We start from the raw sequence: 22636 nt of genomic DNA on the forward strand, positions 1-22636 counted from the left end.
TTACTACAGTAAAATGAACTCCTTAGTGCAAGCGGAGTACAGTTGGTGCCTCTCTTATACTTCCATGCACATGGGTATGGTTCAATTTTCATAAGAACCCATCCCCTTCCCAAGTCTCCTTAGATATAGTAGATTAGGATTAACGAATGTAGAAAAAAAAAAACAAAGTCCTTAGTATCGTATTAATATGTGAAAAAAGTTACGGAGTAAAATTTATTTTGACCAAACTAGGCTTATACACAGTGTATTCCATAATAAATAAACAAGGGCAATACGGTAAAAAATCAGGTCATAATTTATTTTCATCACATATCTCCCAAACACTATCTAATTGCAAAATGCATTCTACACATATCATTCAAATATTCTACCAGATTGAAACTACATTCTGACAAAAAAACCAAAAAATCAAAAAATTGAAAATGGAAAGCTAAAAAGTAAGCTTCCAAACACATCCGTAAGCTGAGATTATGGGCCGTTCAAAAAAAGCTGGGGTTACAGCCCAACGTGTATTTTAACGGACTCTATCCATACTGGACGCGGGTTACCCGGTTAACCCGTCCGATTTAACACCCCTAAAATGGTCCCACCGCCAAAATCTTAAATCTATCTATCCCTCACCCTAAAACGCCCGCTCTCTCTCTCTCTCTCTCTCTCTTCGTTAGCAGTGCTCCCTTCCGAACCGCGGCGGAGCACCGGACATCTCGCTTCCGATCATGAACTGCTCAAGTAACTCTCTCCTCTTGTCTCTCTCTCTCTCTCTGCGCATACATACATATAATCTATATAGGTGTATACGTGCATATATTCTCGTACAATGCAACTATTTGTGGTTTCGCTGATCTCTAGTTGTGCGGTGCAGTTTCCGGTGACGTACCGGAGGAGCCAGTGGTTTCGAAGAAGTCTGGACTTCTCTACGAGAAGCGGTTGATCGAGAGGCACATCTCCGTATGTTTGTTTTTCCCTCTCTTCCTGTCTCTTTCTTCATTCTAGGGTTTTAATTGCGCTCGTTGCTGTCCGCTTTGTTTCCTTATAATAAAAAAAATGATGAATTTTGATTGAAATGCTATGTTTGGATCTCGGATTTGTAATGTTATGCTTCTTGTTTGGTTGTGGTAATTGAATAATTAGTTCTGGATTATTTGGAAAATTTTGAGGAGAGAGAATTTATACACGTCGCGTATACGTGACTGCAAACAAGACGCATCGAGCCAAGCTTTGGAGTGTTCGTGCTCGGCTTGTTCAAAACAAGTCTAGCTCGAGCTTGGTTCGTGTAGTATCAAGGTGTTCAAGCTCGGTTCCTCTATAAAAGAGCCGGGCCACTACAAATGAGCGGAGCTTTTATAAACGAGCCAAGTCACAACTAACTTGAGCTAGTAGCTAGTTTGATTCCTCCGAGGAGAGGATAAAGCGGCAGCTGAGGAGCCTTGCCGCTAGAGGATTCACATGGAAGGGAAAGAGAAAAGAGATATCTAGGCTTTGAAATGATGCTAAAGTGCTTGTTTACTGTACAAGCTTAAAACTGCTGAGCCAAGCCCATAAGGAGCCGAGCCTCGAGCTTCTTGCGAACAGCTAGGTTCCTTTGTAGCCTTGATCCTCACGTACTTTTAGAGGTTATGAGATTTTGTGGATAATGTTGGGAACCATTATGGTGCGGTTATGAACGGGGTAACTCTACCGAGGGAAAATCTTGGTTAAGAGAGCTTGTGGGTATATTATGTATATGTTGTCTTTGGTTATGGGATTTGTGTTGAGAAAAGTTAGACAACTTGTAGTGGTATACTTTATCATACTTGTTGCGGTGTTATTTAGGAGTGGTGGGGGCATAGAGTATGCACCATTAAGGGGTGTGTTTTGTTGCTGGGTCTGTATTTCTATTCATTTAATTCTTGTTTTTGCAACCCAGCTGAAAGATACAATTTAGGTTCTTCACCTTCAATTTTCTTTTCCTTTTCTTTTCTCTTCTCTTCACAATCCATGATCTAATCGTAGGACGCATTGAACTTGTTCACTCGCCTTTTGCGCCTTGGCAAGACTTGCATACATCTTTCTAGTCTCTTTAGAAAATTGAAAGAAAGGGTTAAAACTTTCACCCTAAAAGCAAAAAAGGTATGAAAACCTGTTTCATACAGTCTAGAGACTCTATACCACTAATCGACAAGCTTGATTGAAGTCTCCAACAGTTGAAACCCCTTGCCGGTTGAAGCACAAGTTTTCGGTTGATCAATCGAGTCTACTCCTGCTCTTTATCTTCTTCTTCTTCTTTTTTAAATCAAATTGGGTCTTTGGGGTCAACTTCTTTTATGTTATATTTTTTATTTTTGTTGTTGCAAATTATTATTTGTATTGGTAATGGGGTGTGATATTCTACACAAATAAGCTTATTCAGATGTTCTGTTGATAGGCCCAAATGGCCTTGGACTATAGTCTATACACTTGCTCTATTTTTGGTATTGGATAAACAGGAGTGAAGTTCCATTTGATAATGCTTTTTCCTATGATTGCTTTAGCTTTTGTCTATATTGTATTTGCTATTTGTACTTGACAAGATACCTTTCGCATCAATATTCGATAATGCTCACGTCTCGCCTTGCGTATAGGCCCCAACAGACCTTTTGCGCCTCTGTGCCCCTATCGCCTTTAATAACTACGAGGGTGTCATTATCTAAGGCTTCAGAAGGTTACAGAAGAGAATAGAAGGAAAACCACACATTCAACGTGGTCAAGCGACTAGGGTTGCTAGTGTCAGTCTGAGTCATGTAACCAAGGATTCACAGTCACCTTTCAGTTTCTGTAATGGTTACCAGGGATGGTTAACATTGTTTTTTTTATACATTTGGACATTGTAATTCGTAGTTTTATTTTTGCTCAGTTGAATTCTGTTTGTATAATTTATTTCACATTGTTTTTTTTGAATTCTGTTGTAGTTGTTCGAGAATTTTACTGTAGTTCTAAGTGCTCTGTTTAATGGAATCAGCATTTGTTGTCTTTTCTACAAATAGGATTATGGAAAATGCCCAATTACTGGGGAGCCTCTCTCGATGGAGGACATTGTCCCAATCAAAACCGGCAAGGTATGCTGTTCATTAATTGGTATACTTGTAGCCATATTGTTGCCAGTGTTTTCACTGCTGAGTACAGCTTGTTGAAAACTTAATCATGTAAGCATTCTCTGCAGATAGTGAAGCCAAGACCAGTACAAGCAGCAAGCATTCCGGGGATGCTTGGAATGTTCCAGATTGTACGTGTTTCCAATCCTTAGCACCCTGTTTCTGCAGATTCTTTTACAGGGTTGTTACTATACGTTCATGGCTTGTGTTTTCGACCCTTATCACCCTGTTTTTATGATAACTATCATAGGATTAGCATCTCCATCAAATGCAATGATTAGGCTTTTCCTGCTTTCATTTCCCCATAAACTTCACTTTAATGCATAAATGTTATTTTTGCAACTCAAAGCCCGTGTTCAGTCGTCATCATGTTCCTTAGTTATTAGAATGGCTGGAAAATTATGGTTGAGAATTGAGATTCTTTAGATATTTGGTAATATAGATTTGTCTACTCATTGTTGTTAAGTTTACTTAGAGATAATACTGTGTTGTTTTTACTGCTCGTCTAGGATTACGACGATTTTTTAATGGCTTTGGGTATTATGCTAGTTTTTGCTATGCTTTTCTCCGGGCTTTCAGAAAAACTTGAAGCTGTGCTTGTGCTTTATTTGGTAAAAAAATGGATTTAGAATAGTTTCTATAAGTCTATGTACTCATTTTAAAATCTTGCTTAATTGGAAAGATGCCATTATCCAAGCAAGCCACAATTTATGCCATCCATGGGAAACACGAGACACAATAGAATAGTAAGTATACAAAGCTGAATTTCTTTGAAAGATGGTCACTCCCATGTACCTGTTCTGGATTGGGATAGTTCCACCTCTCTGTAAACCATACAGTGGTCATTCCATGTCCTTCCTATTTTCCTAGTAAGCTTTGATAGCCATAACATATTTTTTGGAAAGGATTGTTGAACTTCATGTTTATATTAGAAGAAATCCCTTTATAGTTCTGTGATATTCTGTAGTTTTTTCTGTCAATGTCATAATAGGAATGGGATGGCTTGATGCTATCCAATTTTGCCTTGGAGCAACAACTACATACAGCAAGGCAAGAGCTAAGTCATGCCTTATACCAGGTAAATGAAAACCTTATATCTGCTTTAAAAAGTTTGTCTTTTGTAGAAACTATTTTTCTCTGGAATATTATTGTTTGGGTACGACTGGCATGGTTGGATTTTTTTCGAGTACGGGTTTCATTCCTGCCGTTTTTTGTCTTTGTGTATGTTTCAAGATAAACTGTGCATAGCATATTTTTCCGTGTCTGAATTAAAACGAAATGGATTGCACATATTTCCTAAATTAAGCTTTAGATTTTATGTCATCTTATTTTTCTCACCGTATGCATGAATGGGATTCTAAATTATTCGGTGTGTGTGAATAAGATAGCCCTTTTTTTGGTGCTGCATGTTTAGTATATTACCTTACGTTATACTGTAGTATTGGGAGAAATGTTGCTTTTGTTTTTTTTTTTTGATAAGTTGGGAGAAATGTTGTTGCTTCGGTAGTAATTTAAGAACCATAGTATTGACCATGTGAAATATCACCACGTATACGAGGCAATTTTTTTTTTTCCAAATTTGGAACCATATGTTTATTTGCAGCATAAGCCCTCTATAAAAAACCATGTGTTTTTATCTGCAGCATGATGCCGCTTGTCGTGTAATTGCAAGACTGAAAAAGGAAAGGGATGAAGCGAGGTCATTACTGGCACAAGCAGACAGGCAGGTGCCTATGTTAGCACCAACGGCGCCTACAATTGAGGCTTCGGCTTTGAGCAATGGAAAAAGAGGTTTGCATTTTATTTGTTCTATGTTGATTTCTTTAATTTGTGTGTGATGACTCATTTGTTCTTTTGGTTGTCATTGCAGGTCGCACAGATGAGGATATGGGCGCTGTTGGAAAGAAACTCCATACAGGAATTTCTCCTAGCATTATTGCAGAACTCACTGACTGTAATGCGGCACTTTCACAGCAACGCAAAAAGCGACAGGTATTTTTTGCGTTGATATATAATTTGGTGATTCGTGGAAAATCATTTGGTGTCTTTTCCTATGAAACACAGCTTTAGTTTTGGTCTTTCATACACTTCCATGACTATCAATTATCCGTAGCCGATTTATCCATTTGATGTAGTTCTATTTTTTTTTGTTATTTTCCATAGATTCCTCCAACATTGGCTCCTATTGATGCTATCGAGAGGTATACCCAACTATCCAGCTATCCACTTCACAAAACCAGCAAACCTGGCATTTTGTCTGTCGATATCCTTTATTCCAAGGTATGACATTTGCAATATACACAACTTACAGTAGTGGTTACAGGTTCCATAAGAAGTGAAATTGTAAATATGCATGCACCATCTCTCAGTCACATACTATTGGTTTCAGTATGAGCTGATGTTAATAATTGATACGATACTAATTAATTGACAATATGATCTGTTTCTGTACTCCACAAATGATATATTATCACCAATATTACATGCTTTATTTCAGTAATTTTGATTCACGTTTTTGTATCTAACATTTGTGGAAGTGTCTTCTAATACTTCTTTTCTGGTGTGCAGGATATTATAGCAACAGGTGGAGCTGATACAAATGCTATAGTCTTTGATCGACCATCAGGGGAGATCCTATCTACGCTTAGTGGTCATTCAAAGAAGGTTTTATGCTTTCTTTGGCTTTGTTGATTGGTGCAAGTTTTTTCTCCAGATTGAAAAAGTTGGCTAATTATGCTTCTTTCCCCCTCCAACCCCCACCCCCTCTCCACCTTCCTCTCTTGCTTTGCAGGTCACTAGTGTTAAATTTGTGGGTGAGGGTGATTTGGTTGTTACTGGTTCAGCAGATAAGGTAATCCTTGCCCACTTTGAGTGTATATCAATTTCGTGTTTGAAGCTTTTTTCTTTATCATATCTTCTGCCTCCATGCTACGCTTGTTTGTTTAATCTAGTCTGTATTTGGTAGATGGGATGTCGAAGGAATCCTTCTTTTTATTTACTTCTCCATATAAAAAGTCTAGTGAAAGTATTGAAGAAGATGATCATCTAAAAACACGTTCAGATTTTTTATGGCTCCATTTTGAAATGAGGACAAATTTGGACAAAAAGTCATGTTACATGTAATCATGGTTCTAAATAATAGTAGTTGTTTTATAATGGAGTTTGGGGCTCTGTTACCCGTGTACTAATATCAAGATTTCACCCATCTTGGCCATATATCATTATGCAACTGTTACTGTAACATAACTGTCGTAACAGATGATATTGGCACAGTCACCATCTGTTTCTATATATTTCCTCGCCGAGCATCATATTCGGGTCACCAGTCATAGAATTGGAGCGATAACTCAATAGAACGACAATGATCCACCAACTGCCTGGCCATCCCAGATATATAATACCCATGTGGGAGAAACCATCTTCTGCCTGAGTTTTCAATAGCAAGGGTCAAACCCACAATTTTGGTGTCGAACATTTTAATGTCTGATTATACACCTATATGGTATTTCATTATGATTTATGAGTGTCATTTGTATTCTTTGCTGGATTTGGGTTCCTGATTCCCTGCTTTATCATGTTGCAGACTGTTCGTCTATGGCAAAGTTCTGAAAATGGGAACTATGATTGTAAGCATATATTAAAGGACCATACGGCTGAGGTAACTATGTTTTGAAATCCTTGCTGGTCATATTTCTCAAATATGTCTTTTTTGGTGTATTTCATAAATGTGTGTTCTTTGGTCAATTGTCAGTCTCATATTGTTATTTTTTGCCATCAAAATCATTCAGGAGTGGCTGTTCTATGTTCTAACAAACTGAAATCAGTTACACCTGCTTTTTTCTGGTAGCATTAAGAAAATCTGTCCGTCATTCCTGGAGGGTGGCTCTATGCTAATTCATAGCACTAGCCCCTCGGTCTGGGCATGGATGTTCACTAGCACAGTTTCACAGAACACAGTTTTATGTCATTGTATCTGAGGGCACGAGACACTCAATAATTCACACCGTCAGGGTGAGGCTTGAGGGAAATACTTGCTGTAACCCTGAGACGTTCAGTCAACTAGGCCTCTTCCATCGAGGCATCCAGCAAACAAGTTAAGACCGGGTAGGCTTATGCTTCAAATGGCCACAATATAGTTGGTGGTCGCACACCTGGAAAGTTGACCAAAGACCTGAAATGCTTGCGTAAACGAACTTCAAATTTCAAGCAATTATCCTTTGCTTGTGATCGTGCTTAGGATTCCAATGTCCTTAATGTTGAAAAATCCTCTTGATTTGTCATTTCTGGTGGATTGACAACTTAGTGCTCCTCCATGTGGGTTAGTGAACCCTGAAATTATTGCAGGAAGCCAGGAATCCTACCTTTTGAATTCTTTGGTATAGCAAGCAATTTAAGTATGGAGATGGTGATCGAGTAGCCTCAACTAGTTGCTATTCTCAAGCAATTTTATTCTTGGGTTAAAACTAACTGGTCTATTGCAACTCTTTGACTTTATTTTTTCCAGTATTTTTCTGACTGCTGAAGATTTGTTTCATTCTGTGCTATGGATGTCTATTTTGCTGAATTTAGATATTCAGCCGGTTCACTTTTTGAGAATGGCTTGCTTATCTTTTCTTACAGGTGCAAGCAGTCACTATCCATGCCACCAATAATTACTTCGTGACAGCTTCGCTTGACAATACGTGGTGCTTTTATGATCTTTCTTCTGCTTCATGCCTCACACAGGTCTCTCTCTCTCTCTCAAATGAGGTCTTGCTCATATAATCTTACCTCACATTACTCATGGATGGTGTTATTTGTCTGACCATTTGTAGGTTGAAGATACTTCAGGCTCGGGTGGTTATACATCTGCTGCTTTTCATCCTGATGGTCTCATCTTAGGAACAGGCACCTCTGAGTCAATTGTTAAAATTTGGGACGTAAAAAGTCAGGTATAACTCCGGCTTGCTGTTCATCATGCAATCTGCTCTTATTCTGTTCCCTTTTCCCCTTTTTGATTTCTTTTTGGGTTTCAGGAAAATGTTGCGAGATTTGATGGACATGTTGGTGCAGTAACTGCTATGTCTTTCTCAGAAAATGGTTATTTCCTAGCTGTATGTTTCCGCCTTCCCCCTGGGTCAAAATAGAATGAAACAAAAACAAAAGAGGAGAAGAAGAAAAAGAAATGTCAATTAATTGAAAAACAAAAAGATGATCACACTGCAGCACATGATGGAGTATTAAGCATAACCTTGTTCTGATTTTTTTTTTGTTAATTGACAGACTGCTGCCCATGATGGAGTTAAGTTGTGGGATCTGCGGAAATTGAGGAATTTCCGGACATTTTCACCTTACGATGAAAACACACCAACTCAATCTGGTACATATCTCCATTTTCGTCCCGCTTATATTTGATGTCAGTTGGAGATAATTACCAATAACCGCAGGAACTCTAGAGTAGTGGTGTCTTATATGCTTTGCCTTTTAGTTTTCTCATGTTTTTTTTTATGGCACAAGGTTTTGACTGTGGTGACTAGTGCAGTGAATATCTTCGCTCTTTCTCTCTGTAGAGCTTATATTGGTATCATATTTTTTTTGTTTTCAATCAGTGGTTCTAGACCTAACTTTGGCAATTTTTAAATCGTTTTCAAAATGCAGCAATATGCATTCTTTCTTTTATCAGAAATTTCACGGTATGGGCTTTCTAGAAAGCTCCTAATGGCCGATCCTTATCAACATGTCCATTCTCCCAACGGATTTTCTATAATAAATCATCATCTGGATTGGCTAATTGTGTATCGAAGCCCTGAGAATGTTGTCTGCTTGCTTCATTTATGTTTCTTTTTACCGTTCAAGCTAATTCCTCTGGAGCTATGCATGATGTTCTGTTCCTGTTTTTGCAGTGGAATTCGACCATAGTGGAAGCTATCTTGCTATTGCAGGTTCAGATATAAGGTTGGCTTTTCGTACAAAAAAATCATCTTAGTACTGCATTTTGGTCTAAAGATTTGGGTGGTGCCGTGGTGGTTAATTCATGATCTGTGGATCCAAATCCTGAGTTTTAGGTTGGATTAGGATATCCTCGTTTGTTGTAGGAATTCATGGAGGGAAAAGAATATGTTAGAGAAACATGACTTGAATTTGTGAAGGAAAATCCTGTACCTTCTATTTTTCCTCCACAAATCCAAGATCCAAACAGAGTGTACTCAATACCAATGTGCTTGCTGTTTCAGGGTTTATCAAGTTGCAAATGTCAAGTCTGAGTGGAATTGCATCAAAACATTTCCTGATTTGTCTGGCACAGGTCTCTCTCTCTCTCTCTCTCTCTCTCTCTCTCTCTCAAGTGATCACCTGTGCAGAAAATGTTTCTAGAAATTGTAGTTATGGATCTTGATACTTTTCAACAACATTGTCAATGCAGGCAAAGCAACGTCTGTGAAATTTGGTCCAGATGCTAAATACCTGGCAGTGGGATCCATGGACCGGAACCTCCGGATATTTGGCTTGCCGGGAGATGAGGATCCAGCAGAATCCTGAGCCATTTTGTATTTGTTCTTGGAAGAGAAGTTACCCCCGCCCCCCCTTCTTTAGCTTTAAATCTCATTTTGATATCGTAGAGGAATATCTGGGATATAGATATTGGGACTGGGTTGAAGATGAATATCCAGTATTGATTGAGACTTGTATGTTTACTGTAACGTAAAAAGCAAGTTTTGCTTTCCTTAGGTTTGACCGTTTGATTGAAATGCCCTTACATAAAGATGCAATTCATTCGAAGCGGCAATTTGTCGTATGCTGTGTGGCCATTTTGCGCTCTCTCTCTCTCTCTCTGTGGGCTGGCACTGGGCTAAGGCCCCTGAAATGTCACGACCGGCATTGCTCACACTCCCTCACTCACACACTGAGAACATCTGGCTTCTTTTTCTCTGGTTTATTTTCTTCTTTGCATTATAGCCTTGTGGGGGAACTTTTATACCAAGGAAATGGACAAAGAAAGTTTAACATCATGATTCATTTATACTTCTAATTAGTTCTTGTTAGAGCATCTCCAACCCAACCTCCTTTGTTTCTCCATTTGAGAGGAGAAATTGGTATTTTTTGGTTCATAAGGTTTATATAGAGTTACTATTCATAGAAACTCCCTTCACAAATTTGTGTATCTCTACATCTCATCTCCATTTCAAATACCTTTTGCCTTTGACATTCAAAAACTGAATTTGGAGGATCCTTTCATTTTTTTCCATGTTCTATATGGAGTATCAAAATTTATCCTCAAAAGTAGAGGAGGAAATAGAGGATGGATTGGAGGAAGAATTTTCTCCATAATTGAGAAATAAAAGAGAAAATGGAGAGTTAAGAGGATGGTTTGGAGATGCCCGTAATGGTAACATCTAATTTAAGACCCACCAATAAATTCTATTCGAGAGGGTGATTTTCTTCATCGTAGGGAAATTAGGCAACATGTTCGCTTTGATTTTTTTTTTCTGCAATCAATAGAAGAGATCATTTACATCATGTATAAATTAAACTGCAAAGTACAAACTATGAGACACTACATTAATTGTGTAGAAGTCTATGAGATAACTAAGCCTAACTATTCAACTAGAAAATAAGCTAATGCAATCCTTCAAAACACCTTTTTGACATCAATTCTTTTATTTTGGAGGAAAATAATGCTTCAGTCCATCCTCCATTTGAGAGGATAGTACTTTCATCCTCTATATTTGGAGTTTGAAAAAGTTCATACTTCATGTTTGAAAAGAATTGAGACAAAACAAAAAAGTGTTTTGAAGGAATTGAAACAAAAAAAGTGTTTTGGAGGATAGGTTAGAGCAAATTCATCCTCCAAAAACACTATTTTGGAAGGCCAAAATGTGTTTTAGAGACCAAAAAGGTGGTTTAGAGAATTGGTTCGAGATGTCCTCACGGGAAAGAAACAAAGAAGGGAGACTTAGTTAAAGATCCCTCATAGTTTCATTTGTTGAGTTTAAGAATAAGCACATCTTGTAATCAAACATAAGGACAAATGTGTATAAAAGTGCCTAAAACCCTAGGGTACTCTATATATAAAAGTGCTTAAAACTCTATGATACCCTATGAAAGTACTTAAACCACTAAAACCCTATAATAAGAAAGTGTACCTTAAAATCTTATAAAAGTGCCTAAACATGTTTTGGCCTTATGGCTAAAAAACTCAAAAAATTGAAAGACCTCGATTGAAAACTATTTTACCGGTATTCTTCCTCTAAATGAAAACTAATTTTTTTTTTTTGTCCTTATGACTGATTTTCCCAACAAAGAGACATGTTTGCTTGGCTGGTTTACCTCGTTTGCCGAGTTTCATGACAAGTTCAAGATTCCAGCGTGGATTTGGATTTGGATGCCGGTGTTACCCGATTGGCTTAAGAAATGAGAACAATCTAATCTGGAGTAACCTTTAAATCTTTTGTCTTTAGAATTTCTCAAAAGAAAATCTTTTTTCTTTAGGAAAAGTTTCTATTCTACTTGGAATGACCTAACAATAAATGACTATGTTATTATTATCTGAAAACAGCTGTTTGCTATCAATGCAACGAATCGCTAAACCTCGGAAAGCGGCTTTAAAGAAGAACCCAAAGGGTTGGCCCAGTAATATTGATTTGGAATTTAGGGGTTTGCTTGCTTTTTTATTTTATATTTAATTCTTATTGATAGCAACTTCAGGAGTTATTTTATTCTTATGCATAAACATGTGAAATAATTATGGGATAGACTATATGAATTAATTCGAGGTGTAAGATCTGAGGTGCAAATAAGCTAACTGAGAATACACAGCATTAGAAAACAAAAAAGAAAGACTTTAGAGGATATCCTAATGGACTTTCCCTCAACTTCCTTAATTCTTATCATCATAAGAGCATGCGCAATGATAATAATCAAAACCAATAATCAAATTGTGTCACGTTAGTATTTGATTATCTATTTAGTGCGTAATTAAACTTAACAATCTCTACCTCCACATTTGTTATTTTTGCATCCCTAACCAAAAAACCCCCTACAATACACTATGCAAATTTGTCCAATCGCAAACGAATTCTAATTACGCACCCGACCACACCAAATTATTTGTCTCGATGAGACAATTCCAATGTGGGTTGTTTTTGAGTTATTGAATTTTGAGTTTGGTTATTAGTAAAAGTTGTTAAATTTGGTTATAGAACGAGTGAAATTTGGTTATTTGCTAAAAGAGTTATAACTTTACTTATTATAATGTGGGGTGTTTTTTAAGTATTATTGTTAAATTTACTTATCCACACTCATTTACTTATTACAGGGGCGATGCTCTAATGCTATGTTCCTAGCATAGTCAAAAGGCCTCATCCACTTCTTGCATCCTCACAAAATCTCATTCATCCTCCTAAAAATAGAGCCTGTAAACCTAAAAATAGAGCCTAAACTCTTCAAAAAAACAAGTTGCTTTGTTTCATGAAATTCAAACCCTAGATCGAGACGTGATGTGCTTTGGTCAAACTTTCACACACCTCCCACCAAATCAGATTCCTTCACCAGTCATCACCTCAATTTTTTTTTTTATCCAAACCAGTCATCACCTCCTTGACCTAGACAACATCACCCTATTGGAAACAGCTTTTGTTCTTATTCTCTTGAAGTACTTTAAAACAAACAATAATCTATTGAAAATGATTTTGCCACTTCTTTTTTATTGTTACCACTACTTCCCTGCAATTTTATTTTATCAGAGGAGTGACGTTAACAAAAAAAAGAGTGACAAAATCAGCAGCCTAATGCCTAATCTATTGAGAAAAATAAACAGAGTTTCACCGTTTCAAAAAAAAGTAGTTACTGGTAAGTATATTTTATGAGCTCAAAGATTGTGCATTTCATTTTAAAATTCCCCAACAACAAAAAACCAAAACCCCTTTGAGCGCAATCGGAATCCTATGTGAGGATTTTCATGGAATTCGAACCGTTCATCTTAACAATCAATAATCAGAATTAAAAAAAAAACTCTTTCGGAAAAGAGTTAACTCTTTCTTAATTCTGCTGGGAAGAGTTAACTCTTTCCTAACTCTTGCTTACAAAAAGAATCCTAAAGAGAATCCTAGGATCCGGATCCGAGCTTTGAGTGACAAGAAAGCAAAAGTCAAGGAATAACAGACAAACCTTCACTCCCTCCTCACTTTTACCTAAAAGGCTAAAACCCATCTCCCAAAATCTGCCCAAAATCAAACTCCACCACCACCACCACCAAAATGAGTGTGCCTCCAGAAACCTTTACCCTCCTTCCCCTTTTCCACCCGGAAACCAAAACCCCGACCTATTTTCAGTGAATGTAGAGCAAAAATCAGAGAATCAAACACAAACCTTTCATCTTACGATTCTCACCTCACTTTTACCCAGAACCCATCTGCAAGAACACATCCCCCCCCCCCCCCCCCCCCCAAAAAAAAAAAAATCCTCCAAAATCACCCATGATTTGATACATCAACACCCTCCAAATGGGTATACCCTCAAAGCCCTTTACTCTCCTCTCTCTTCTCCTCCTCTTCTCTTCCAATCTTGAGCTCATCCCACTGTCTGAATCTGCAACTGATTACACCACTCTGGTTTACAAGGGCTGCGCCACACAGGCCTTGTCAGATCCAACTGGGGTTTACTCTCAAGCCCTCTCAGCCCTCTTTGGGTCTCTGATTTCTCAGTCATCCAAGGCCAAATTCTTCCAAACCACCACTGGAACTGGCAAGACCACCATTTCTGGCCTATTCCAGTGCAGGGGTGACCTAAGCAATGTTGATTGCTACAACTGTGTAAGTAATCTCCCTATACTCATTGATAAGCTATGTGGGACCCCCATTGCTGCAAGAATGCAGCTCTTGGGTTGCTACATGCTGTATGAGATTTCTGGGTTCACTCAAGTCTCTGGCTTGGATATGCTTTATAAGGTCTGTAGTGGGAAAAACAGTCCTGGAAGTGGGTTTGAAGAGAAAAGGGACACTGCTTTGTCACAACTGGAGAATGGGATGGGTAGTGCTAGTAATGGGTTTTATGCAACAAGCTATGGAAATGTTTATGCTTTGGGGCAATGTGAGGGTGATTTGGGAAGTTCAGATTGTGGGGATTGTGTGACTAGTGCTGTTCAGAGGTCTCAGGTTGAATGTGGGAGCGCTAATTCTGGCCAGGTTTATCTTAGTAAGTGTTTTGTTACCTATAGTTACTACCCAAATGGGGTACCAAGCAGTTCATCATCGTCTGGTTCGGGTTCATCATCGTCCGGTTCGGGTTCTTCATCATCATCATCATCCGGTTCGGGTTCTTCGTCTTCGTCGTCGTCATCCGGTTCGGACTCATCATCACCTTCGTCGGCATCTGAGTCATCATCTGGTTTTTCATCTTCTCCATCAGGTAACTGTGTGTGTAGGAAACTATTTGAATGGATGTGGTTTCGATAGAAATAGAGGTCAGCGCTCACCAGTGGTTACATTGAGGCTGAAATCAGAAAATTTTAGTGACCAAATAGATGAAATTGATAGCTGAAAGACAAACCAGAAACAAGGTAGTTAGGGAGATAGAAGGGTAAATAACCAAAACCATCTTGTATATATTTTGTGGTTTGTGATACAAACAGGTAAATGCTAAGGAGAATCCTGCAGATATGTTGTCATAGTGGTAAAGGAGAAAGTATAGGAACAAAATAGAGGAATTCCCTATTGAAAGGATGGAACAAAAATGGGGCAATTTTGGGAGATGTAAGTGTAATTAACCCATGTTTGCAATACATGTCATTTGTGATAAAGCAAAGTTCACCAATGGGATCATTTAAGCTGAAATCCGAAAACGCAGAGTCACCAATGGATGAAATTAAAATGTGAAGGAATAAATAGAAAAAAGCAACATCTTTTAGGGGATAAGCAATAAAGTATGATTATTCCATCTTGGAAATATATATGATTGAGGTCACCTTTGAAGTTGGTTCTCCTTTCTTTCCATGTTTTTCTCAATATTATTGTGAAATCTTTGGTTAGATGTGTTCATCTACAATCCAAGAGAGGCTTTCCCCAACTTTGGGTTTTATGTATGTAGATAGCTTTCATGGCAGAAAGGGTTGTCATTGACAATGATTAGTTTGGGTTGTGTTCAATTGTTGTAGGTAAAAATACACAAGAGACAGCGGCTATTATAATAGGAGGTGCAGTTGGAGTGGGGTTTCTGGTCATTTTCTTGATGATGGTAAAAAATGCAATGAAGAAGGGCAAACATGATGGTGAGTTTATGTCGAAATTGTGGTAGATCTTACAGGTTTTGCTTGTTATGTTTGTAGATGTACAAACAATTCTAATTCTCTTTTGGTTGGAATTGGTGTCACTCTGTGCAGATTATTGAATGTAGAAGATGGGATTGAAGAACCAAAGATCTTTTTGAGACGGGTCTTGTTTTCCCTTTCTATTTTCTCCTTCCAAATTGTAGGTAGAGGAGCAAGGAGGGGAAAATGGGGAAATTTTGTTTTAGGTAAGAAATATTTGTGACAAAAGGGGAAAGAACTGAAGTGGCATGAAAGTAAGAATATGTGACAAAGTTTTGAAAGAAGGATAGGTGAATTGCCCTTTGCCAGGATGGATGACTCAGATTGTGCTCTACATCCCTGTGGTGCACACAGGGACCCTGGTATGGGGGAGGAAGAGCTTCATGATTATTTTGGTCCCTTTTTTCCTCATTTCCATGTGGTTGTATGTCTCTTTTTCCCTCTTTTCCGCAATTATGCTTCCTTGTTTTCTTGCCTACTTTTATGCCTTTTCAAAAAGCACTCTCTTTCTCTTAAAGTTGGTAATGAGTCTTGGAAGACAATTTAGCCCTAAATTACTGCCTGGCAACAATTTCCCCAGATTGACATGCATCTTCATGAATTGGTGTTTGGAAAGGTTGTTTTAGTGTCAAAAGGCTATTGTGTTATCGAGGATAATAATGGATAAGAAGATAATGGAAGGCAAAATAAATGGTTAGGCTTTCTCGTCGCGTTTGTTATGAAATGGAACTTTTTGTTACAATTCAGAGTGTTGGACAAGCTTAAGGGTAGTTCATTTAAAGTTGAATAGGGAACTCATTTAAAGTTGAAATAAAACTCAACTTTTCTCTTTGGGGGGGGTGGGGGGGTGGTCGGAGGAACACCTTCACTCCCCCCTTCCTCCAGCCTCCCTCACCTAGTCTCCGCCATCTCTTCACCTCCACACTCACCTTTCTTCTCCATCCTCTGCCTTCACCCTCCACCCTCTACCTCCACCTCCATCCTCTAGAGGCTTCGGTGAAGTTGAGGTCTGATCTGGCGTAGATATGGAAAAAGGATGGCTTGGTTTTACGCCTTCGACGAATAAGTTTTCAGATCCAGCGTGATGGCCCTAGTGATGTCGTTTGCTACTGGTGATTTTCTCTTTCTTTTCGTTTTCAGCTGTGGTTTTCCCTATGTGGGTCTTTCTCCCCCTTTGTGGACTTTCTCACCCTTTGTGGGTGTCGTTTGTTCTTTGTTTGATGAACTTGGTGTAAGTTTTGTGACAAGTGTTGGTAACTCTATGGCTCATTGTGTGGTCCAAAGCGGTCTCCACTAATGTACTCGTCTTTTTTGCAGCAATGAAAACTCTTCTAAACTTTGGGGGAAAAAAAAAAAAAAAAAAGAAGCAGCTAGAGTTGACATAAACTCTGAAATTCCAAAGGGATGAGCACACACTTGTTTGCCTTACCAAAAACACATGCCTAACAATCAATTTTAGGGGGCAAATAACAGAAGAGGTTGTAAAAAGAAAATTGATTTTAACACTCCAAAAATTGATGGAGGGGCTCCAAAACGACATCGTTTTGTGTATCACCGCAGTTCAGTTTTGGAGCCCCTCCATCAATTTTTGGGGTGAAAGAATTGAATAGAAAGCATAGGAGATCCACTACTCCACTGTTCTTGGAGACTCTGATGTTTGTTTTTTTTTTTTTTTTTGGTCCTATAGAAACTCTCCACAGGACCACAGCTCCAAGATTGGAAGACAGACAATACAGTAGCAGCTAAGGGGAAGCACCTCCCTGTAGAAAACATCACTTTTAAAGACTAGGGAAATTACTTAACGAAAAAAGGACAGGTAGAAAAAGGACTACCCAATTGCTCTTTTATTGTGCACGAATAAGGTACCAGCCCAGCCGATCAAAAAAAGGTACCAGCCCAGTCTCAATCATGTACAATTTTGAGCTAGTATTATGGGTCCACTCTGAGATTCAAAACGGTAATTCGAATAGTTTATCTAGTAGTAGTTCTTGTAAAGAAGTTCGTCCACACCAAAAATTATTTTCATCCCGCCTCATTAATCATACTATGAAGCAACAGAGTACATGTAAAACAAAACACGGACAGTACGAATGATTTGAATGGTTAGATTGTGTAAATATCAATATTCGATTAAGGTAATTTTTTACAATGAACAAACTTCTACCAAAAAACGGTTCAAATCATGATTTTAGATTCCGACTGAAATTGAGACTGGACAACATAACGCTGCATATAATTTGCAATGACGTTGTAAGATATGGTAGATTTGTGGATGTTAATCACATTTACGTATTACTATTTACTACAAACATTTGAATGGGATTATCTCACGCATTTGATTTTTACTCCATTTAATATGTCACCTAGACCCGCAAACGCGCGCCTTGATTAACCCTTGAGAATCTATCTTTGAGGAATCAATTCTTCATCCCACTAGCTGAACCCTTTCAAAACAGGAAAGGGTCCCGTTCAGTTTCCTAACTGTCTGGTTTCATCCCGTTTCAATTTTGTAGGTTTTGTTTCGGGTCCACAACAATAATCGGAATCATTCATTTTGTAGAACTCATCGAGACCTTCCACCTCTAGAAGAATTAGATTTGTCGGTTACCGATTGACGCCTAATTAGAATACATTTTTCTTTAAATATGTGCACTTATTACACTGGATCGGACCCATTTATTCAATGATAAATATGTTTAGATGAGATATGGATTGTGTTGAAAAATGTATGCATTATAATTTGTGAAAATTTATATGCATCTCTATTAATTATTTTGATGATTAATTCAATGATATTTTTATTCGGCAAATACAAAATTATCGAAAAGTCGATTCCCGAACTAAATATTTTCGTGACCTTGAAATATAGCATAAAGTCTCTTGAATTCATGATTTATATTTACAAAGACTTTATTGAGCTCAATACATGCTTTAACGGTTTATTTAGATGAAATTGTGAGCCACAGGTTGACGAACCGGCTGACAAGCCGGCTGTCTGAACAGAAAGCTGTGACAACCGGACGACCACCCGGATGACCACTCTATCAAACGGCTAGTTTCAAACGGCTAGTTTCCAACGGCTAGTTTCAAACGGCTAGTTTCCAACGGCTAGTTTCCAACGGCTAGTTCCAACGGCTAGTTTCCAACGGCTAGGAAGCATATGGATGGCTATATAAGGCATCAAGAACTCATTAATGAGTACATACACAAGCTACAACATTCCATATTATTGCAAGAGCAAATTCTCAAAAAATCAAAGCCAAAAATTCTCATTGTTCTTCCACTTTCATATTATTCTTGAGAGAAAATTTGTACAAGTCGTGAGCGATAATTTTCATACCTTCTTCACATACTTGTATTTCCTAAGTGAGTGTTTGAGTCAAACACTTGAAAGCTTAGAAGACCAAATTCGGGTTGGAATTTGGGTGTAATTGTTTTTGAGAAGTTTTCGGAGAAAATTCTTGCGGTTGTGCTAGCTCCTCGGGAAAGCTAGAGGCATTCGGTTCTTGTAAGCACCCGCAAGACTTACAAGTTGTAATCTTTTAAAGATTAGTCTAACCTTCAAGTAATTGCTTGAGGAGAAGTGGAGTAGGGCCGGACCGTGGACAAATCCGGACCGAACCACTATAAACGGGTTCTATCTCTCTATCTCTCTATTTTGATTGCATACTTATTGTTTGCATATATTGTTAGAGATAAATTTTTATTGGTAATTATTACTAGCAATCCTATTCACCCCCCCTCTAGGTTGCATAATTTGGGTAACAATTGGTATCAGAGCCTCGGCTCTTGTTTGTAGATTTAACCATCTAAGAGTTAAGATCCATGGCAACCACTAGTAATGTTTCTTGTATCGAAGGTCAATCGTCCAATAGACCTCCCTTGTTCACCGGAGAAAATTACTCTCATTGGAAAAATAGAATGATGATCTTTATTCAATCCACGGATTATGATCTATGGAAAATTATCAAAAATGGTCCCATTATTCCTACTAAGAAAGTTGGAGAAGAGACTATGCCTAAACCAGATTATGAGTGGAGTCATTTGGAAAAGGCTTCAATAGAAAAGAACTATAGAGCTATGAACCTTCTTTTTTGTGCTATTACTCCCAATGAATATGATTGTGTTTCCGCATGTGAATCGGCTAAAGAAATATGGGATAAGTTAGAAATGTCACATGAAGGAGATAGTCAAGTTAAAGAGTCCAAAATTGATATTCTTGTGCATAGCTATGAGCTCTTCAAAATGAAACCGGATGAATCTATATCTCAAATGTTTGCTAGATTTGCTAGTATTACTAACGGTTTAAAAGCTCTTGGAAAGATTTACAGTCAATCCGAAATGACAAGGAAGGTGCTCCGTTCCATGCCAACCAATTGGGACACTACCACCTCCATCATCCTACAATCCAAAGATTTCTCAACATACACGATGGACAAGCTCATGGGATCTCTCATGACGGAGGAAATGCATCACAACCTCAAGGGTGAAAAAGAGAAGAAAGTTAAGGATCTTGCCTTCAAAAGTACAACAAGCAAATCAAAAAGCAAGGAGGATTCAAGCAACGAAAGTGAGGATGATGAAATGGCGCTCATCACAAAAACGTTCAAGAAACTCCTCAAAAATAGAGCATCTCACAAAGGCAGAGGATTTTCAAGAAAAGATGGAGGCAAAGAAGAAAATAGTAAAAAGGATCCAATCATTTGCTACGAGTGCAAGAAGCCCGGCCACATCAAAAGTGAATGTCCATATGCAAAAAAATATTCAAAGAAGGACAAAAAGAGAGCTATGATGGCCGCATGGGACAATAGTGACGATAGTAGCTCCGATGAGGACGATGAGCAACAAGAGGTCGCTAACTTGTGTTTCATGGCCGTCGAAGAAAACGAGGTAGATCTCGACTCATCCTATTCCTTTGATGAATTATTTATTGCCTATAAAGAGTTGAAAGTAGAATTTGAAAAAGTTGTTTCTAAAAACAAATTTCTTAAAAAGGTTGCTAAAGATCTCTCACTAGAAATGGATGATTTAATTGAAGAGAAAGATATTTTGGAGGAAGAAAATGAAAGTTTAAGAACCTCTTTGGAAAAAGAAAAAGAGTATTTGAAGGATACTTCCAAAAACGAATCTTTAGAAAAACAAATTGATGATTTAACTAATTCTCTTTCAAAACTCACTAATGGAAAAGAAAGTTTAGACATTCTTCTTGGAAAACAAATGGTTTCTTTTCACAAGGCCGGAATTGGTTATAATCCCACTCAACACAAAAATCTTTTTGAAAAAGATGTTCCTCCTTCTAACCATTCTAAATTGACATGTCATTATTGTGGTAAAATTGGTCATATTTCTCCTACATGTCCTATGAAAGGATACTCATCTTCTAATGCAAAAAAGGTTTGGGTTCCTAAGAACCGTATCAATGCTAACCTTCAAGGACCCAAGATGATTTGGGTACCAAAAGTCAAGAATTGATGTGCTATTGTAGGTATGCTTCAAAAGTTCTCTCAAGGAAGGAAGTTGGTACCTTGATAGTGGTTGTTCAAGACACATGACCGGTAACAAGAGGGCTTTCAATTCTCTTTCGCCTAAAGATGGTGGACATGTCACATTTGGAGACAACAACAAAGGCAAAATCATAGGAATCGGTGATATAGGTAATTTTCCTATTATTGAAGATGTTTTACTTGTTAGTGGTTTAAAACACAATCTTCTTAGCATAAGTCAATTATGTGATAGAGGAAATCGTGTTATCTTCGAAAAATCCAAATGTATCATTGAAAATGTCAAAAGCAACAAGACACTCTTCGTTGGACAAAGACTTGAAAATGTATATGTTTTTAATCTAAATGATTTAAGTAATTGTGATATAAAATGTTTTTCCGCTTTGAGTGAAAATAGTTGGCTTTGGCATAGGCGCCTAGGACATGCAAGTATGGATGTTATTTCAAAACTCTCTAGAAAAAATTCGGTAAAAGGTCTTCCTAAAATCAAATTTGAAAAAGATAGACTTTGTGGTCCTTGCCAACAAGGAAAACAAACCAAGGTTTCTTTTAAGTCCAAAAATGTTGTTTCAACTACTAGACCTTTGCAATTACTTCATATGGATTTGTTTGGACCAACTCGCTCTCCAAGTCTTTGTGGAAACTATTATTGTCTTGTTGTTGTTGATGATTTCTCTAGATTTACATGGGTGATGTTCCTAGCTCATAAGAATGAGGCTTATCCTAATTTCACTAAACTTTGTAGAAGAGTTCAAAATGAAAAAGGCTTTGTTATTTCTAACATTCGTACGGATCATGGAAAAGAACTTGACAATTCTTTATATGAAAAGTTTTGTGATGAACATGGTATTGGTCATAACTTTTCCGTACCTCGTACTCCTCAACAAAATGGAGTAGTAGAGAGAAAAAATCGTACTCTGGAAGAAATGGCCCGCACTATGCTTTGTGAAAACTCTTTGCCAAAATATTTTTGGGCGGAAGCCGTTAATACCTCATGCTATATTTTGAATCGAGTTTTAATTAGGCCTATCCTCAAGAAAACTCCTTATGAGCTTTGGAATGGTAGAATACCCAACATCAATTACTTTCATGCCTTCGGTTGTAAATGTTATGTATTAAACAATGGAAAAGATGACTTGGGTAAATTTGATTCAAAATCGGATGAAGGCATCTTTATTGGTTACTCTCTTACTAGCAAAGCATATAGAATTTATAATAAGCGCACTAATCTTGTTGAAGAATCTATTCACGTTTCCTTTGATGAATCTAATCCTTGTGCTACTAAGGATGTTGTTAATAATGATGACTTAGAAATTACACATGAGATTCATGACTTGACAATTCAAGAAAAAGTTGATGGTGATACTCAAGTAGAAAGCTCTCAAATCAAAGAAGATGAAGTTATTAATCAACCTCAAGATGCCATGGGAGACAACCAAGATCTTTCCAAGGATTGGAGATTCGTGCAAAACCATCCAAAGGACTTGATTCTTGGAGAAGTTTCGAAAGGGGTAACCACTCGCTCGTCTCATAGAAATTTTTGTGAAAATCAAGCTTTTGTTTCTCAAATTGAGCCTAAAAACTTTCCGGAAGCTCAAGATGATGAAAATTGGATTTTGGCCATGCAAGATGAGTTAAATCAATTTGAAAGGAATAAAGTTTGGGCATTAGTACCTAAGCCTCTTGATCACACTATTATAGGTACTAAATGGGTTTTTCGTAACAAGCTAGATGAATCCGGAAAT

At 37.8% G+C, this 22636-nt stretch overlaps 2 protein-coding genes across 3 annotated transcripts; both read left to right on the forward strand.

Moving 5' to 3' along the window:
• The first annotated feature begins 586 nt into the window (after positions 1-586).
• Positions 587-9882, forward strand: LOC131316691 (pre-mRNA-processing factor 19-like). The gene is made up of 18 exons (XM_058346121.1): positions 587-729; positions 863-948; positions 3003-3074; positions 3179-3241; positions 4102-4188; positions 4754-4901; positions 4981-5102; positions 5274-5390; positions 5679-5774; positions 5902-5961; positions 6694-6768; positions 7731-7835; positions 7925-8041; positions 8126-8203; positions 8373-8469; positions 8993-9044; positions 9323-9393; positions 9511-9882. Exons 1-18 carry the CDS (start codon positions 717-719, stop codon positions 9624-9626), a joined length of 1575 nt encoding a protein of 524 aa, XP_058202104.1. The 5' UTR covers positions 587-716; the 3' UTR covers positions 9627-9882.
• A 3369-nt stretch (positions 9883-13251) lies between these two features.
• On the forward strand, positions 13252-15944 carry LOC131316693 (plasmodesmata-located protein 2-like). 2 transcript variants are annotated; one of them, XM_058346127.1, is made up of 4 exons: positions 13252-14377; positions 14411-14492; positions 15238-15351; positions 15463-15944. In XM_058346127.1, the coding sequence occupies exons 1-4, from the start codon at positions 13589-13591 to the stop codon at positions 15468-15470; spliced, it is 993 nt and encodes a 330-aa protein (XP_058202110.1). In that variant the 5' UTR covers positions 13252-13588; the 3' UTR covers positions 15471-15944. The 2 variants fall into 2 exon arrangements, with proteins under 2 accessions (XP_058202110.1, XP_058202109.1); XM_058346126.1 differs by having other exon boundaries at positions 13252-14492.
• Positions 15945-22636: the final 6692 nt, after the last annotated feature.

The sequence above is a fragment of the Rhododendron vialii genome, chromosome 2a, assembly GCF_030253575.1.
Source record: "Rhododendron vialii isolate Sample 1 chromosome 2a, ASM3025357v1".
Lineage (NCBI taxonomy): Eukaryota > Viridiplantae > Streptophyta > Magnoliopsida > Ericales > Ericaceae > Rhododendron > Rhododendron vialii.

Excerpts from the sequence above, each read along its gene's own strand:
- LOC131316691 (XM_058346121.1), top strand. Across the intron at positions 7,836-7,924 it reads CTGCTTCATGCCTCACACAG|GTTGAAGATACTTCAGGCTC; the intron begins GTCTCTCTCTCT and ends GACCATTTGTAG. Across the intron at positions 9,394-9,510 it reads TCCTGATTTGTCTGGCACAG|GCAAAGCAACGTCTGTGAAA; the intron begins GTCTCTCTCTCT and ends TTGTCAATGCAG.
- LOC131316693 (XM_058346126.1), top strand. The coding sequence starts at position 13,589 with ATGGGTATACCCTCAAAGCCCTTTACTCTCCTCTCTCTTCTCCTCCTC. Across the intron at positions 14,493-15,237 it reads TTTTTCATCTTCTCCATCAG|GTAAAAATACACAAGAGACA; the intron begins GTAACTGTGTGT and ends CAATTGTTGTAG.